This window comes from Nesoenas mayeri, assembly GCF_963082525.1.
Source record: "Nesoenas mayeri genome assembly, chromosome: 2".
NCBI lineage: Eukaryota > Metazoa > Chordata > Aves > Columbiformes > Columbidae > Nesoenas > Nesoenas mayeri.
In genome coordinates, this window is record NC_137543.1 from 123,238,432 (window position 1) to 123,257,520 (window position 19,089).

Genomic DNA, 19,089 nt, shown 5'->3' on the forward strand with positions numbered 1-19,089 from the left:
GGTGTTTCTTTCCTTCCCTTCCAGAGGAAAGAGAGTCTGCTGTTTCGTACTTTAAGCATTTTTAAATTCCATTTTAAAACCGATGCAATTTTTAGTCATTATTTTCCGTTCATTTCCACTGCTCCCCTCCATGGATCTCCTTCCACCCGAGCAAAGCTGACAGTTCCCCACAGCAGCAAGCCATGTTGATGGCCATCATCTCATTCATATGCACACTCAGAGCACTATAAATCTGCTCAAATATCATCTCTCCCCTGGGGCAATGTTTTTTTCTCCAGAAAATCTACATTGCTAGCTGCAGAAATTTCTCCTTCTAATTAACTTACAGGTTCCAAATACGACCAGCTGGAACCGCAGTGCACAGCCCAGGCACTGAACGCAGGGGAACCCAGCTAAAGGACGAGTGTCTTCGCTCTTTGTTTCTTTCCTTTGGTGCTTTTTTTGTTGTGGTTTTTTTTTTTTTTTTCTCTTTCATTTAACAGCCAGCAAGTTGAGAACTATCAGCCCCTTTATCAACACACGAATGGACAGTGAATAATCCATGAATTGAATGAAGTGAAGCTATCCACACCACTCTTAACCGATATTTTTGTTGGCCATGTCACATCACATTATAGTTCTGATGTGTCATGTTTGTGCCTGAGTCATGGTGTAACCTGATGGAAGAACAAAGCACGATGCAATGCAACAAGATATACTGGTAAGGCCAAAAACCTCATACGACTGTTGATTGACATCCCACCACTAATTTGGAACGAGTTAATTCCTTCTAAAAGACAAGAACAAAGTTCAGAGAAGGTTAAAGTGCATATGCAAAGTTTAATAATCTATTAACACAATAACCTGTCATATATGACTATGCAATGAGCTGAGGGAATCTGCCAGAAACACTTCACTTTGCAAACAATATTTACAGCAAAGCTTGATTCATTGCACGCTCTGTATACACAGAGAACAGCAGTGTTTCTCTAACGATAAGGCTCCAAGGCATGAGCTGAGCTGTCCTAAGCTAAAAAACCTCCAAGCAGCAGCCAAATCAGAAAACTAAGGTTATCATCTTTTCATTTTTGTTGATGAAAACTATTTACTATTGGGGCTGAGTTCAGGCAGGCTGAGAAAGGGAACCTGATTTCAAAGTAGCATCAATCAACAGCAGGGAAGTGAAGTAGCAATTTTAATCTTAAAACTTGAAAAACCGTAAAGATAACTCATTAAATGATCTCTGCCTTTAAACTCCTGCTTTTTCTATCAGTAGTTTTGTTTTGTTGGATTTTGTTTATTTAAAGCAGACAACGAGGCCAATCTTCACTGTAATTTGAAACCAAAGGCAATTACCAGGCAGACACAGTGCCATCACTTGGAAAAGAGTCACCAGGCTTCACTCTTCTGCCCATCGTCCAGGCAAAGGCTTACTCCTTCAGCTTCTTCTGCACTGGCACAAAGGAACTGTGCTGCACCAGCAGCCTCGCCATCCTCCTGGAGAGTGAGCTGGGACCTCTGGGAGCCTAAACTGGTCTTGAGGAGGAACTTTAAAAGAGCAGATCTGTATTCCTTACAGCAGTAAGGGAGACCCTGCTGTTGAAGACGGTTTGATTTGTGATGATGATCTTAACCTAGCGCCACTTCAAGAAATAAATTAGTTACTGTCTTTTAAGGCCATTCATACTTTGCCCAAATAAGGCTTCAAGAAAGTTACAACTGAACTTCTTTTGGCTTGGGGTACTGCTTTTGCTGCCTAAATAAGACCATAGAGTATTTAATCTATAAAAGAATAATGATACCCACACAGTGCTCCTCGTGTTGTACTAATATGCGTGTGCTTTGGATTGGGACAGTAAAAACATCACAAATGAATGAAACAAGCTATAGCAGTAAAAATATCTCCATTTTGCTGCAGTAACAGAAGGCTCAGTAGGTGCTCCTGCAAATACAGTCATGTTGTCAGACTTCTTTATTTTACTGACATAGGTACGCAGGCAGAAGCAGTTAGTAAAGACCTTACAGGCAACTGACAAGTCTCAAGAGGGCCAGAGTCACGCTGCTCAATCCAGTTATATGGTAATACAAAGGAACAAGAAGCAAAACAAAGGGGGACCCAATTTTGCATGATCTACTCAAAAACTGTCCCTTGGCTTTGCTGAGGTTTTTCTGTGACTGGGAAGATTTTTTTTTTTTTTTTTAATCAACTTGTGTGCAGCATTTCAGCATCAAAAATACGCAATGTAGACTGAAAATACTATGTGTGTGTCCTGGGGAGTACTGCAGTCCTCGTATTATATTAGGCAGACCACTAACAACTACATTTCTCCATACGGCAGCCTCTGGAACTGATGCAGTCCCACAGTGAGCACCTCACAGTATTGCCATTGTGACTCGAAAGCGTAAGCAAAGTCATCCGATTGCCGTTCTCCCTGACGTAAATCTTGCCTTCAAGACAACTCCCATGGGAAGAATAGTTTTGCTATAGGATCCTGCAGACCAAAGAAAATCAATGGCTTGATACAGGAAATGGAGGAGGTTTTTTTTGTGAGACTATGGTTTTAAACATGTTTATCTTCGTGTACATGACTGAAATATGGAGAAGTATCAGGGAGACACTAGAAAAATCCTTAAAATTACAAATTTTGGCACCAAGTTTTCATACACTCTTTCCCCATCCCCAAGAGTTATACAACAGGCGCTCAGGCAGGAGATTTACAGCTTCCTATTCAAGTCCCACCAGCCATCAATCTAAAGAATCAATTCCCGCTCCTTCCAAACAGAAACGCAACCAAAGAAAGACCAAATACAACTCTTTGCAAATACCACTGCAAAGTCAGAGCCTACAGAAGGTACCCTCACCATTAACATAGTTATGGACCTAGGAACCTGCATCAATCTTGAGCAACATATTTTGCCCTCGCTGATGCTGTTCTGAAACAACACAAGGACCGCAAGATGATTTTCTTACTGAGTAGCACCATACTTGGAGCAATCCATTACTGGTGGGACTCCCCTGATGATGTATTACACTAATGCATCATTAGGATGATGTTTCACACTGATGATATATGGCAGTGCAACATAATGAGAGCAATAGCTCACTGGGCGCATAACCCTGCCAGGAGCTGTGCGCCTGCAGCTCTCCAACTTCATTTGCAGTTCAGGGTGTCCAAGGCTCAGATGGATTAGATCCACAGATATACACAGCTTAAAGGGTGGCAGAGTCAGAGAAATGCCAGCGTACAGGTGGGTGCAGTTAATTACAGGATACAACGTACAGTATGCTAATACCAAGATGCGCTTTGGCATTGCATTTTTTACACCTGTGCAAAATGTCTTCAAACTAAGAAGTTGCTGTAGGCAAAGCTGCCGAAGCTGCTTATTCTTATGCTTGCCTGCAGTAGCCGTTGGAGCACACTCTGTCTGCCTATAGCCGTGATAAAAATAGTTAGCTTATATTTTCCATGCCAGATGTCTGTTGCAAGGAGGGGGAAGGTTGGGGAAAGAAAGTGGTTGATTGTTTTTAATCAATACCTTCAGTGAAATCAGTTCTGTTCAGCTGTTCCTATGACCTAGACTAAGAAAAAAAACCAGGTAGTTTTGCCAACAATGAAAGAATCTGGTGACCTTTTTTCTGACCTTTTTTTTTTTTAAAAAAAACAAACAGAGCTATTTGATCTGTATGAAATTTTAAAAAGACCTTTGCACTATGATCAGTGTCACTGACAAGAAGGCAACATTTTAAAATTTGTGAACTCTTCACCATAAAACCATATACAATGTTCAAAGGGAGGGCAAACTGATATATAAACAAGGAAGAAACAAGCCAGTTTGAATAATAAAAGAACTTCTCCTCCAGTCTCTCAGAAAAACATTAACATTTACAATTGAATCACAGCTTCATGACTTATTTAGTTTTTGCTTCAATACCTTTGGGGTTCTCGACTAAGACTAAATGTGTACACACACAAATGTAACAAGGATCCTGCATGCAATTTCCAACTTCGGGGATTTATTCAGTTCTGAAACACATAACAGTATTTCAGACAACTATGTAACGTGCTCTGCATGTTCATCTTCCAGGCTCTCCTAAATAACAGTTATCCACGGTGTTCAGACCAGACTTCTCTCCAGGGAACATCAACTTCTCTGGTCACACATTAAAAAAAAAAAAATCTGGCTTTCATACCTTTCTCCTGACAACTGTAATTGAGAAACCACAGGGTATCTAATGAATCAGAAAAGAGTATAGCCACCTGAAATAGCTAAATTATGAGTTAATATCTGATTTTTTTTCTTTGCATGTGGCTTTTTCAGACTGTCTGAGCAACAGGGCTCTGCCTTGTTGATGCTGTCTCCAGTCAGTATTGTAAACAGGTTGGGAATATAGATGAAAGAGCTAATCTTTCCAATTCCAGTCTTTCAGCCAGTTCACAAGTTCCTCCATACCAGAAATTTTTAAAAATGATGCAGTTTTAGAAGACCACTTCTGATCAGCCCCTCAGCACATTCTAGGATAAATTAATTTCTAAGAAGACTATGCCAGTCGAGCATCACACTGACCTAGAGAGCAGTCCAAATCTACCCATCAGGGTCATGGGTGTTTTCCAAGCAGAGCTGCTCCCTCCTGGTTCACAGGGAGAGAACAAGGACCACAGCAGAGAGAAGAAGGGGCCAGCACAACCCCCACCTTGTAGCTTGAAGCATATACAGAATAAAACAGCTATTCTGTCCCCAAGCCTGGGGATTGCAATGGAAACTCACTCCTTAAACAGGTTGCAAGAAAAGAAAAACAACAGACAGACCACAATGGCTTCATGCATTTCCTCCACCAGGCGCCCATGCAAGGGCCAACCACGTCCTGGTCATAAATTCTCTGGCACAGGAGCATTATACCAAGGGAAAGGAATGTCTTTCCATCTGTGTATTTCCCCTCAGGCACTCACTTGATAATGAAACCAGTTAAGGTCTTTGGGTTCACAATGTTATTATAGTTGGATAATATTTTGTTTGCAGCCGAGCCTGAAGAACTCCTAAGCAGCACATTACAGACACCATACACCTGTTAAGTCACAGCGTTTCTTCTCTAAGTGGACAAATCTGTTTCAGCCATCTCCAGAGATTTTCCACTCACAGTTAATTATGAAGCACTGACTGTACTCATTTCCTGATCTGGGGGGAATCTATAAAAATCATATGCCACAGGTGAAGCCCCTTCCCCCGTCCCTCAGAAATACCAGCAATCCTTCCAGCTGCCCTCCTTCACCCCTTTCCCCTAGCCATCCCAGACTTCCTGCTATGACACACAGCACAGAAAATAATAACCTATTATTAGGAAACAAAAAGACATACTTCATGCAGGCTGACTGAGCCTAACATTTTAGAAAATAACATATTACAAATGCACCTCTTGAATATTGGCACAGGCGGTCAGTCCAAGGTTATTTTGCAGAGACATATGGTGAACACCAACATGGACAGACCAAATTCTGGCTGTTTTGCAGTCAGTGATGCCTGTGTAGAGAGCCACCCAGCATGGCTGCAGGTTTTTATTCACTCTCCTTATAGGCATATATGTCTACCAAAATGATCATGTGTTTCCCAATGATTTGGGGAGTAAAGTTGTTTGAAGTGATTAACACGCTCAGCAAGAAATTTGCCTCTTGTTTGGTTTGAAACTCATTGGAACTACTTTTGCCCTACGCTACATATCCTAGTACACAATTTTGATCCAAAGTATCATTGTACCTTGCATGGTACAAGATATTCTGAAATGAGGTCAGGCAAGAGAAGCATTCTAGGGAAAAAGATAAGGTAAAAGTAGTCCATCCTAAAAAAAAGAAAAAAAATAAATAATGATACTCCATTGTGACAACAACCTTTCTTCATGTTTCTCCTAGCAGGCCGATGTCTGATCCTGGGCACAAATCCTTGGAAATTAGTCTCCCTGACCTCAGAGACAAACGTTAGGTCAACGGTTCCCAACTTTCCGGACCAATAAACAATTCACAACGACCAATATTTTTCTCAAATCGTCACACACGCTTATCATCAACCTTGTGATTGGAAAAGCCATCAAGGTGACATGAGTGAGCAGTGTGGCTCTAACACCTTCTCCATTCCTCTTGAGAGATGACCAGTGTTCCGTGGACACAGGGAAAGAGAAGCCACTCTGCTGGTGTCACCCTTGAGAAACTTGAAGTTGTTCACCAGCTTCCACACTTTTACAAGTTGTTAGAGACCAAATTCCAGGAGCCAGCTGCCTCCCACATCATCCTTCCCCCCCTACACTGTGCTCTCCTCTTTTATCAGCTGCTAAGAACCAGCCTGTCCTTCCTAAAAAACACTTCTGCATCCCTCTCACTCCAAAGACAACATCGCACTGAACATGCCACCCTTCCACTTCAAATAAGTGCAAAACAATTCCTCCAGAAAGAGGGAGCAGAAACATTTTCTGTAATTATACACATATTAATATGTTTTCATATGGGATAAAAACACAGAACCACACAAACACCACAGAAATCAATTAAATAAAACCAGACAACTTGTAGGGACAAGAAGGTAAAGAAAAAGATTAAAAGTAATGCTCCTGGGTGATGGAGAAGTGGAGTGGGGCAGGTGGACTGCAACTTGAAGCTATAGGCAAGGAAAAAGACTTTGTGTGCTGGATTCCTTTTGTGATTGTACATTACTGATTAGCTCTTTACCCTCCTCAAGCAACAGATCTGACCCCATAAACTACATTTTTCCTCCAAAGAGAAAAAACCTGCTCGACCTCAAAATCCACTCATATATCCAATGAGGAAGGAGAGGCATTGGCTCTAGAGAACCCTTGCAGCAGCAGAACTTCTTTAACAACTTTGTTTAGACCTTCTGAAACATTTTATTCCTCAAAAGACAAAGTTTACCAAACAGGGACACACATTTCTTTTAATCACTTCATTGTTTTCCTCACTGGAATTGTAACTGTGGACACTTCTCAGCAGCCAAAGAAGTTTCATGAGCCCAGAACCAACTAAAAAAAATGGATTATCAAGCAACTTCAGGGGTGAAATGCACATCTCTCACTCTGGTTTTCAATATTAATGCTCTTCCTATGTGTATTTTTTTAGGTTTGTAAATTCTGGGCTGTCCAGCATATAATACTCTCAGCACCGTTAGAAATCCAACAACATATGAGTGGTTCCCAATGGTGACAAAGGTTTGGCAGAAACTTCATTTCAACTGCCCACTTTAGTGACTTTCCAAATACATGCACTAGTGGTGGACTGTCTCATTTGGGTTTTACCTTGGTTTTGGAACATTCCAACTTCATCTTGGATAGCAAGGAAAAAATTATTTGGTTATTGGAAAAAAAGTGAAATAGGGAGTATTTCCAGTACAAAACTTTGGTACTTGTGGAACTGAGTAAAGCCAAGCATTTTTTGTGAATTGTGCTGTATGTTTTAATTCACCTTCCTAAGTAATTTATATCAATGATTCATATTTTTTTTTACTACAAGTAAATACAATTACCTATTCTTTAAAATCAAAGATATTGCAATTTGTTTTCATCAAGTTTGTGCAAGTACCTACATACTAAAATGGCAAATATCTCTTCTAATAACACCCTGGCAGAGTTTGCTTCTTCTGCAAGTAATAAAAGTGGAGGAGAGCAAGCTGCGCTCCAAGATGTTTGGCTGCAGCACCAGGAGACAGCTGATGCATTCCAAATGTCTGTCGGGTCACTTTGCAAAACCAACCACCACTAATCAACAGTGAAATCTTTCTCTCTGTGGCTTAACTACATTTTTGGTTTTGTTAAACAGAAGAAAATTGCCAATTAGTTAAGAGTCTGATGAAGCATGCAGCTAGGGGAAATGTACTGTCAACCTGACCGGTTCAGTTAAGAGTTAAGACGATGCAGTTCAATTATAATACTTAATCGATCACCAACTGCGCAGGCAGGTTTTGTGAAATAAGTTGCAGCATCTGACTGTTGGTCTTCACAAGAAGCAGGTCAGTCTCCAGAGGTCATCTCGTTTCTAAGTATTCATACATTTTTTTTTAGAAGCCCCAAACTAAGCTTTGCATTTCTAGGATGCGAGCCTTTCTTCACCTCCATCAGTTGGCCCAGAAATCACATCCTTCTACTCTTCATACATTCTTCCTTTTCTTGATTCCAAGCTACTCAGAGCAGAGATTGTATCTCCCTCTTTGTTTGGAAACTCTACAGCAGTTTGTGCTTTACAGCAGTACAATAAATAAAAAGTAATAAAAATGTTAGGAAAGTCCTTAGAAAAGTCTGTGTTATTTTTACAATTACTCATGCTGTCGCTATTTCAGAAACAATGCCAGGAAGATCTAAGACTTGAGGGGGACCTATAACAATTTTTGTAAGAATACGCCATTGAAACAATGATGTTACCGACAGCAAAGTGTTTTGTAAGGTGTATGGCTTCTCCTGCTGCTTTTTCTGAGCGCTTCTAACAGATGTTCAGTTTCAAGCGGTCTGCAGATAGCAATAGGCTGATGGTTCTGCAGGAATCGGAGCAGCAGATGTGCCCCGCATTATGTTCTGCTATTCCCTTTATGAATTGATATGTCACCCCATAGGTTTATAGCTAGTTAATTTTGTAATGACATCACTATTTCTATACTTTTAATGATTCTCACAGGGTTTAATTTCTCAAGTAACAGAACTCTTGATCCTGAAATTGCTACGTGAAAGCAATATATAATATGCAGATTTGTTTACACGATACAGTTCTATTTCCCACCAAATGCCTTTGCTGGTAGCTTTCAGGTAATGCTGGAATGCAGCTGAATTCTTCCAAAGACTGCATATTTACAACATGTCCCTGTTTCAGAGCTCTAGACTTAACATCTTATGCATCTCTCTACCGGATTGTTACCCTCAAACGAGTATCACTCACTGACTGGAAGGAATGAGGATAAGAAGGGAATAAGGACAGAAATCATGGGTATTTCCATCAGCTCTGCTGTAGCCCCTAGGTATTCCTCCTGTCAGATGCTGTGATCCACAGCAGTGTAACTTTACTACTTGCATGGAACCCAAATAACATCACCATGCACAGGAAATTGCACTGCATTTTCCACTGACAGTGACCTGACTGCGACAGGGCAGCGCTCTGGCTTTTGGCTTGGATGCTTTCAGTCTTAAAAAAAAGGGTGTCAATTTTTGTCTCCGTCAAATACAGTTTCAGAGATTGTTAGAGGTAAGCGTTGTGGGCTGCGCTGAGCGGGCAGCAGGACACCACCTTTGTCCCCTAGAGTATTCCATACTGTTAAAGAACATCTTTATTTTTGTTTTCAAACACAGGGATGGAAGAGTGATGCTATTACAGCTATATTTAAAGGACTTCTGGCATTTCCCTCATAAAATTTAATGTTTAGATATTTAAAAGTTAACTGGAAAAAAAAGATACAGGTTCTAAGAGATCCTAGTTAGGTATGTTATCTAGCCTTGAAACATACTTGAAAACTTGTGACTTTGAGAAGAGGTGAAAACTGCATAAACATACATTTTTCTCCCCATGATATCTCAGAAATTATATTATCACCTTACTGGAAATATCAAAATACACCTTTAGTAAAAGCCAGCCTTTGAAAAGCATCAAACTCTTAAATTTAAAGAATGAACACTATCTGCTCTTACACATTCTTACTGCTCTAGCTGAAAGATCAAGGTTTTAATTTATAAGAAGCAACTAGATAATTTTTGCATGCATATAGAAGAGGACAATCTCCAGTTGTAACTGCAGTCAGAGTCCTCACAGCCCTCGCAGGAGCTCTGCACCCATGCTGGCGTCTGAATCCATCCCTAGGAAGGTAAAAGGATGAGGAAAGTATTTTTATGAGTTTTCCACAGCATTTCTCTCTCCTTTTTTTTTTAATTAAAGAAAAAAAAAATGTCACAGCACAGGACACACACTTTTTAATTAAAAAAAAAGGTCCACTTTTTAAAGAAATCTGAACTGCAAGAAATAAAAAGTGAGTATGAGCCTTAGTGCAAGTCTCAAATTTAAACATATGGAACTCAGGAAAGCTAATGATGAGGCTAAATCAAATTTGACTGGCCTTCAGCACTGAAAAATAGCAAAGACTAAGCTCCTCATGGAGGTCCACACCTATTGCTTGCATACACCGGCTGACTTCCAGCTAAATGCAAGCTATTAAGCAAGTGTGCTGTGTAACAGCAGGCAGCACACTGAGCCCATGAACATCTTGGACTACCCCGAATGCAGAAGTGCATCCCCCATAGACATGGCACCCCACAAGTCCTCCAGACCCACCTCTCACACTCCACACTCTGGGCTTCCAAAAATGCTGAACCAAAGACTTTCACCACCTGAAATCAGCATTTCTCCCTCAAAAACTCATAGCCAGGACTTTCAGCCCCTCTCCCAAAAGCCTTGAACTGTGGGATGAAAATCATGCTCAAAATCCTTGCTCCACTAGCATAACTAAACTACTTATACTGGTGAAGCTCGTTTGTTCAGGTGGATGGACTTCCCCGGGGGCCAAAAGGACCACCACGAACCTGCAGGTCTCAACCAAGGGCACATCACCTTGGTCCAGCTTTTTCCAGCATGGAAGCATGGCCATACAGAGACTTCCAGTGCATCTTCAGTGCTTTCCCTCCTTCAAGACCTGAACTCCCAGCCAAAACACACACCCTGCTGCCCACACGCTTCCCCCTAAGGAGATTGTGAAGGAATGAACACACACACACACGTGGCAGATGTTGGGCACATCGCTCAGGGCACAACTTCAGGGTGCTCAGATACATCAGTTGGGAGCTCGGCAGCCTAACCCAGATGAGACTCACTATTATTTAGGGAACGACTACTTTCTAAAAATGCATTCTCTAGACAAAACAGTTGAGTATCTTAGGGATGCAGGTTCTGGTTTTCCGAATTTTTCTGATATTTATGCTGACACTTCCTCTGAGCGCGCACGGTGTTTTGAAAGGAAAGGAGATTTTTGTTGCTTAAGGCCAGTCCTTCCTGTTTGTTAGTTTACCCCAAACAAGTTTGCACGTGAATAAAACTGCTGCTTTAAGTCTAATTTCAAACATGTGGTAGGAGAATCTAACAATTTCATGAGATATAGTTACTTTTGCAGGGGGTGAGTTTGCCCTGGGGAATTTTCTCTGACTAGATTTATCACAAGTTTTTTGAACCAGATAATTTTGTTTGATAGCACATCTGGCAGCATCATAAAATCTTGACGTCCCAAGCTATTACACAGGAATTACTTTTGTAAATCATTTATGAATATTACTGATGTAGGCCTATTCTGGGCAGCAAGAAAGGAAACTGAGTGCTGAAGGACAAAGAAAGGGAAAAATGATTCTCTGCCCTTTCGGGGCCCATCAGATAGGGTGGATATTTATCATTTGAAATGGGAAATATGCTGTCATTGATACAGCTGAAAAGTCCACCTAACATAACTTGTCCCCCATATTCTCTAAATTGGCAAAAGAGGAAGAAATTTTAGTTGAGGAAAGCCATAAATCGATCTCTCCTCATGAAAATGTGTCCTATCCAAATATGAAATAAGGCTTCCCAATTAAATGCTGCATGTTGCTAGAAGGCTAAAAGCATAGTAAACACAGACTAACAAACCAAAGAGAGTAAAGAAGGCAAGTGTTACCAAAAAAAAAAAAAAAAAAAAAAGCAGCAAGCACATTTGAGCTCAAGAAAAAAAAAAAGGTATTTACAACCCCATAGTGACATACATTTTGAAGACGGCAACATGACTCAATGGAAACTTCCCACATAATTAAAGTAATACGATTAGGTTTTCTTGAAACTGTAGCTGCTAAACATATGCTTCAGACAGAAACCTGGCAAAATGAAAGCATATGTTCACATTTAACACCATGAACTATCACACGATTAACAATTTTGGAAAATCACACTTATCAATTTGGATTGGAAACACATCGGACCTTGAGAAAAATTTGGGTGCCCCTACCCTGCCAAATCCGAAGTCTGGCATTACACTCCTTTTGAACAATATACTGCGTGTTTCATTTGCAATGGCTGAGCTGACACCAAACACACCGTCACCAGGCAAAGGGGCAACAGAAGGGTCTCCAGTAGGACCTGGCAGCAGGGTACTGGAACCAGTCCTTTACTCTTCATTCCTGATGTCCCCAACACTGGAAGCTACCGGTTTTATTTCTCTTGGGCCAGAGCAAAGGAAAAGGTCACTCGCCATACTCCACAGAAACACATTTCCAACCTTAGGTAAGAAGGCATTTTGTTGGGGAATTTCCTTGCTGCAGGGTCTATAAGGAGCGAAGAAGCAATTCTCTGACAGCTCCTATTAGACTTCCAAACACCAGACTCCTTCCGACTAGAGCAGGTCCACAAGAGATGCACAAAGCGATTACGGACCACATGCCAGAATTACACCATGAGCAGTTTCCAAATTCAGCTTCCTCCCGGGAAGTAAATTCCTGTTTATCCACACCCAGAACTGAATTCTTGCAGATGAGCCCACTGCCCACTCAAACCCAGAGCGGACCGCATCCACGGGGTGCCGAGGATTCACCTCAGCAGGGCAGAGCTGCGGCAAGAGGAGCTCCTGCGTTTTTAGAAAGTGGCAGTACTAAGAAAAATAGCTCTAACATGAAAAACAAATACTAAGTTTTTGATAGTTTCACGTTAACTAGAATCAGAAAGTGACAGTGTAACATAGTTGTATTAATCGAAGCATAGGTGCTCTCAAGTTGCACAAATAGCCCAACCAGGAAAAAGCTCACAACACAACCAAAAGGAAGAACTGAAAAGAAGTGGTGGTTTCCAAGGTCAGGAATGATGTCTGCAGGGCATCATCTGGACGTTGCTCCTCAGGCTTGCCAGCATGAGGCAACACTGGCTGTAGCTAAGAAACCTGATATTCATATTCTGTTTATCCCCCACTTTCTGAATGCAAACACATGTTCTGTCTTTTCAATAAAGATGTGCAAGACAGGCACTGAATAGGTACAAAAGTCTTAAAAGTCATCTGTTAATTGCAGATATGCGTAAATGACTGTGTAGAAAGCCTTCCTAGGGAGACAGAACTGGAAAAAAAGGAGAGACAGTCACACTAAAATTAGAAGGTATGAAAAAGTTCAACAACATAAACAAGCAGGGTTGATTCATATAGATATATTTTTTTTTTCTAATTCAATACAACCATTATAATATTAATTTAGACAAATCCAGAGGGCCAAGGGTGGGTCTTTTTCAGTCCATCACAGACAGCACTTGCCTCAGCAACTATGCCAAGAGAAGAAAATCTATCATGCATTAACCATACTCCAAACTCCAACAGAAATATTCCCCATTTTGTGAAATAAAGTGAGATGTGGGAGTTCTTGACCTTCTAAGTAATTAAGGGAAACAGAGACATTCTTGTTTTTATTAGAGAGACACTAAACTATTTGAAAATAATTTGAATAACTGGAAAATTAGTGTATTTGCCTGTTCATGTGTAGTGCAGATAGTTTAGAGTTCTCTTGGGGGCAACACATCGTAATGAATATCTGCTATTCATATTTAATGCAATCTGCCAAAGAGTGCTTTTGGGAGGACTTTCTGTGTCAATATAATGATTAACAACAGAACTGGAAAAGTAAATGAATTCCTGCAATGGGTGGGGCTGGCAAAAATATCGTGCAGTACTACACCAGTAACACTGGATTTAACTGTACTCTTTTAATGATACCAGTGGAAAATCCATTTCCAAGGGTAAAAAAAGCAAGCAAATAAAAAACAACCACCATACCACACAAACAAAACACAAACCATCTTTAAGTTGGAGTTAAAGCAGTAAATAACCAGCAGCAATGGAAGGAAAAACAATTTCAGCAGAAAACAATGCTTAAAACAACAACTGCCTGGCCTGAGGATGTCTGAAAAGCCTGAGATGCAATACTGGCTACTAAATATAATTAGTATTTACATAGCACTATTCAGAAGTGAAGATTTAGTTAGTTCGTTGTCTACCTCTTTCAATGCCTCAGATGATCTTGCTTTCCATACATTTTCCCATACCAAAAAGATTTGCATAAAAAAGAATATAAAGTCCTTTATTCTTTACAATGCACTTTTAAAACACTCCAGACAGAAAAGTATGGAAAAGCTTGGCTGAAATACAACAAATGACCTTAGTATGGATTTCTCTCCTTGACATCCCAACAGCCCTCTAAATAACACTTTTTTTTTTTCTATTTTTTTAAACCATCTGGATGAAGCAATCACACTTAGCTTAATATAAATTCCAGGACTTTCTTGTATCAGGGTCACCACTCTCCCTGCCCCCTTTACCAAGCTACCTCTAACTCCTTCACCCTTGCAACAAATGAAGGCAGAATATTGAGGATCCAAAGGCTCACATCAGCAGCCTGAGCACTAACACATGGTGGGGGCTAGAGGCAGAACATGGGATTGCTCCCATCCAATGCCACGAGCCATGTGCATCACCCCATTCTAGCAGGATGCCTGAAGCAGGACATCCAACACAAGCAGAAAGGGATCGATTGCCAACCAAGGCGTTTTTATGATTTAGTGGCTCCCGTAGTGGCTACTGTCCAGGTACTCATTTAATCTATGGGACATTCAGGCATTACTTTCCTTATAGCATTAGCTCAGATTTAGCTTTATCCTCCCCACGCTATGGTCTCCAGTTCACACTAACTGGCTTTGTTACATAGTAGTCCTTACCCACATTAAACTAATAAAATCTGACTATTCCGGCAACGTTACAGAAACCAGTCTTACGAAGTTGCTCTACTAATGAGCAGCAAGGCTTCATCTTCCTTTTCTGTGCTGAGATTTGTGTGTGAAATGGCAACACCCTGGTGTGCCTTATGATTCCATCAGCCATAACATAAAGACAGTGTTTTCCTCATCAGTTTTCAACTCAGTGGAGTTGTTGTTCTTTTTTTGTTTGTTTGTAGTCTTTTTAATTTGCTTATTTTTTGTTTGTCTGTTTTGTTTTTATTAAACTAACTTGTAGAGTCTTTTCCTAGAAATCACAAGTTGCAGTTACATCCACAACAGATGTTTTAAAAAACAGCTAAACTCTTCTTAAACTGGTATTCTCATGCTGAGAAGGTTGCCTTACCAGGCTCTGGCATTAGGTCTCTTGATAGGAAGATGTGCCCCTTCTTCCAGGACAAACAAAGAGCAATGCCACTTAGATATCACATCTGCCTGCATGTGCCTGCATGACTGCTACTCGCCTGAACCTAAGAAGCTTTTAGTTTAATAAGATGTCGTGGAACAACCTTTGCCCATATTTATTCATTCCTCCCCCAAATATTTCACTAAAGTTTTGTGATTTTCCCATTGTAAACACGCCAGGCTCTGCAGGACTTTTGTAAAGTGTCCATTTCCCACAGCTGCTCCCAGTATGGCAGAGCCCCAAACCCTGTTGGTCTGGGACAGGCTGGCACATGACCCAAAAAGCACAGGAATGCCTCCAGTTTGGCCTTCCCTTACCATTTCTAAATGAGCTAAGTGGTAATCTCCTGAAACAATCTCTGCTTGCCTTTTTTTTTTTAAATATAGAAGCAATTCCTCATTATTGATGCAAGCAGGGAAGCCTGCATGCCATCGGATGTCAGGAGTGAAGACATCTGCTCTGTGCTATATGGAGTAATACAGTGGCAGGTAAATCAATTGGACTTATGAAAGTAACGATCTTCTTGACCGTGGTCTTGGTTGATACTAATGCATAGTTCATGTATGCATAAAAATGATATTTTTTCTTCTTCTGACCTCTTTAGCACTGTGACCAGCCCTCTAATTATTAAGTATTTTGCACTATGTATCTCAGTATAAAAACAGAAGCCAAGTCACAGGTCGCGGAGGCAACACCATTATTAACATCAATGAAACTAAATCACCCCATCCTGAATGCTTATTGGAAGCCCCTTGTGCTCAGGAAATTCATGCATCTAAAACACGGTCATTTGTTTAACAGGACTGGAGATATCTAGCCCAACTGTAGATTAAGAGAACTTAATGCAACCTGATATAACGTTATCTGCCATCATGGAAAGCCTAAAGCCAAGACAGAACAAAATAAAATAGGACAATAATATGAAGCCTGATAGTAACTTTGAAAAAAAGTTGTTGAACTGAATTGTTTTAAAAAGATTAGAGAGATCTTTATGGCATTCCTATTAAGTAAGATCACTTCTATTTTGCATGAATGGAAAGAATCTAGAAAACAAACAGTACAACAGCTTCAAGCATATAGAGAGCAGTAGTTCGACCAAATGTTTTCTTAAACAAATTTCTTCTTAACTTGCAAGCGAGATCCAAATCCTTCCATCATCCAATACAAGTTTTAATTTTAGTAGGGGCCACCAATCATGCTGACCTTGGCCTACAGGTAGCTTTATTGTAAACAAATAAATAAACAAATCACAAACCAAAAACTTGAAATATAACCCAAAGCTCAACCTGCTTGCTTCCAAGAATTTGTCTCCATAATTCTAGCAATATTAACCGCAAGGTCCAGAATCCAAAGTCTACAAGTGTCAAAACAAAACAGGCTATCACCACCAAATGTAAGAAAACAGTAGTACAAACCAGTAGAGTTATCCTGTGCCTGAAAATAAATTCTTGTTCAAGTCACCCTCCTCCTTATCTTGCCAATTTTAGTTGGCATTTTCAAACACTATTGCCTGAAGCTATGCACAACAGCTGCCAGGCTTTCATGTGCAGTCAATGGGAGCCAGTCCTCAACAAAAATAAAACCCTGAAAATGCTGAGACCAGGGCATAAAGATACAAACCCAAAGATTCAGTAGTTGCCACCTATTTGCACATCCACAGAAATGCATACTTAACACTACTTTTTTGAAAGGCTGAACACTGACTGGTTTATTAATCATTAATAATGCATCTGCAACACACTCTCAACTAGCCAGGAACAACTCACAGAACAGAAAAACTCCACATATCTGATGACACACATTGGGTATTTACCAATGTATGCTTCAGAAAAAGCTCCCATTAACTAATAACACCCTATTTCTTCAACAGACGAGTATTCTTGCAATAGCAGTGGATAAATTCAGTATGGTACTCTGATAATTAACCAGGGTAATTTCTGAAGGGATTGGAAAGACAGTTATTTGTAGACCTTCTGGCTGCACATAGTTTTGTTTTGCACCTCCAATAAACACACTGCAATAAAATGTCAAATACAGGCCCAACCCAATTGTACTTCTTCCCACACGTGACTGAATTAAAACTTTCCACATTAACTGGAGGAAGAAAAAAAAAAGCACTTTACTTCAAGACTGCCCAGCCTTCAAATAACCATGTGTGAGACAAGAAGCCAGAATTACTACTAGGCAACAAACCCCACAACTCTACTCTTGAGAAGTTTTTTCATCACTGTGGTCTCCCATTCATGTTGGGAGTTCCAACTTTGCATGCTTTCTATTGAAAGACATATGAGCAGCACTTCTTATAGCAAGTCTCCTTTTCCTTCAGTAGAAAGTAGAATAGTTCTGCAAATTTGCTGTTCAGTCAAGACCCTTTCATACGGAACAATCACAGTAATGTATTTAGACAATCATCTACACAACAAATTTACCTTCAAAGCTGTATACATTCCCTTTTTCCTCACATGGGTGACAGATACATCAGTCACCCACTGCTAAGACCTCCAGAGATATATCTTGTCTGTGTGGTGCTGCTCAAAGAGTTTATACCTAGGACAGCTTTGTTTGGAGCTACTTATACATAAAACTAAGACCAAGCAGAAAAAGTGTGTTCATCATAAGGCAATGAAAACAAATTTGCCCAGCTAATACACTCAGCAGCGCTGAAAATGCAAGAGTGCTGCACATGGAAACGGACAATAGACTCAGGGGTTAATTCTGCAGCCACAGGCAGCTCACAGCTACTCACTGACCACTGGGCTGCTCTTCATAAGCTTCCCAGGAAGAAAGCAGATACTTACAGGAGAAAACTAAAGCAGCACTAATTACTGCACAATTTAAGAGAATTCTGTACTGTGAAATCATCGCTGTTCTTGAATACACAACAACCACTTTTTCTTTAAACACAATGCTGGATTCGGCAGCTAACATAATGCAGGATGTGCCAAAATCCACTGCAGGTTTTATCACCCCTCGTTTCCATGGCTTTCGTGTGTCATATAGTAGCATGTTTATACGATATTTTGTGAAAATGTGATTTCAAAATAAATGCATGCTCTTTCCACAAGTAAAATACATCACAGACGAACAATTGCAATTACTCTCAAAATAATTTCAGAATGAACACGATCAGTCTTTGTTAGAGGAAAACTGGTCAATAAAAGCTATTAATACCAAGCACTTACTTGCAGGTGATGGGGTGCTGCAACCACTAGTTGGTGGGTGACTCTGGAGTCCATGGAGGGAAGGCAGTGACAGTCCACCAAGGACTGGAGGAAAAAGTAATGGATATGGCGCTGGCGGATAGTGAGTCATATGTCCATTCACTGCTGGTACGGGACATGTGCGGCTGCTGGTTGTCATGTTAACACCTCACAGTGTAAAAATATTATGTTGCATCACTCCAGGCCAGAAAATAGATAACTCAACTTGTGAATGAAGGGGGCTGTCAAGCCTGCAGGTACGGCTTGACCTGGACCGCACAATGATGAAAAGGTAATTCACTAGACCAAGTCCGTTCTGTATTTCATTGCCGCTTCCTACTGTTGCCTCTTCCAGCACATTCTTGCTTTGCAGACCGTGGGCAGAGAGTCTTTTTACTTGGGGTATTTAGGTACAGTTCAGTCACTTAGGCAAATGTTTCTATTGGAGGACAGTTGCTCTCTACAGATGCATACTGACACAGTCTGTGGGAACAAGAAAATATTTTTAGTATAATATTCATATTTTTAATATGTAAGCATAGAAAACTCTTACCCCTTTGCCACTTTTGTTAAGTCATTACTTATTTTTCAGTGTCTTACAAGATCAGCTTGATGTGTACATGGGGGTAAAACTCTCACCTTACTGAAGCTCATAGCAGAACACCCGTTAACTTGATCTCCCTGCCCAATGTGTTACACCAAAAGCAATTTCAGGGGA

At 40.5% G+C, this 19,089-nt stretch overlaps 1 protein-coding gene across 1 annotated transcript in view; it reads right to left on the reverse strand.

The window, feature by feature from the left end:
- The window catches only part of RARB (retinoic acid receptor beta), a gene marked incomplete at both ends in the record, with an annotated part of 193,169 nt that extends 174,638 nt beyond the window's left edge, over window positions 1–18,531 (reverse strand). Inside the window, 1 exon segment of the mRNA XM_080338653.1 lies at window positions 18,354–18,531. Within this exon segment, the coding sequence (XP_080194779.1) occupies window positions 18,354–18,531 (178 nt within the window).
- Window positions 18,532–19,089: the final 558 nt, after the last annotated feature.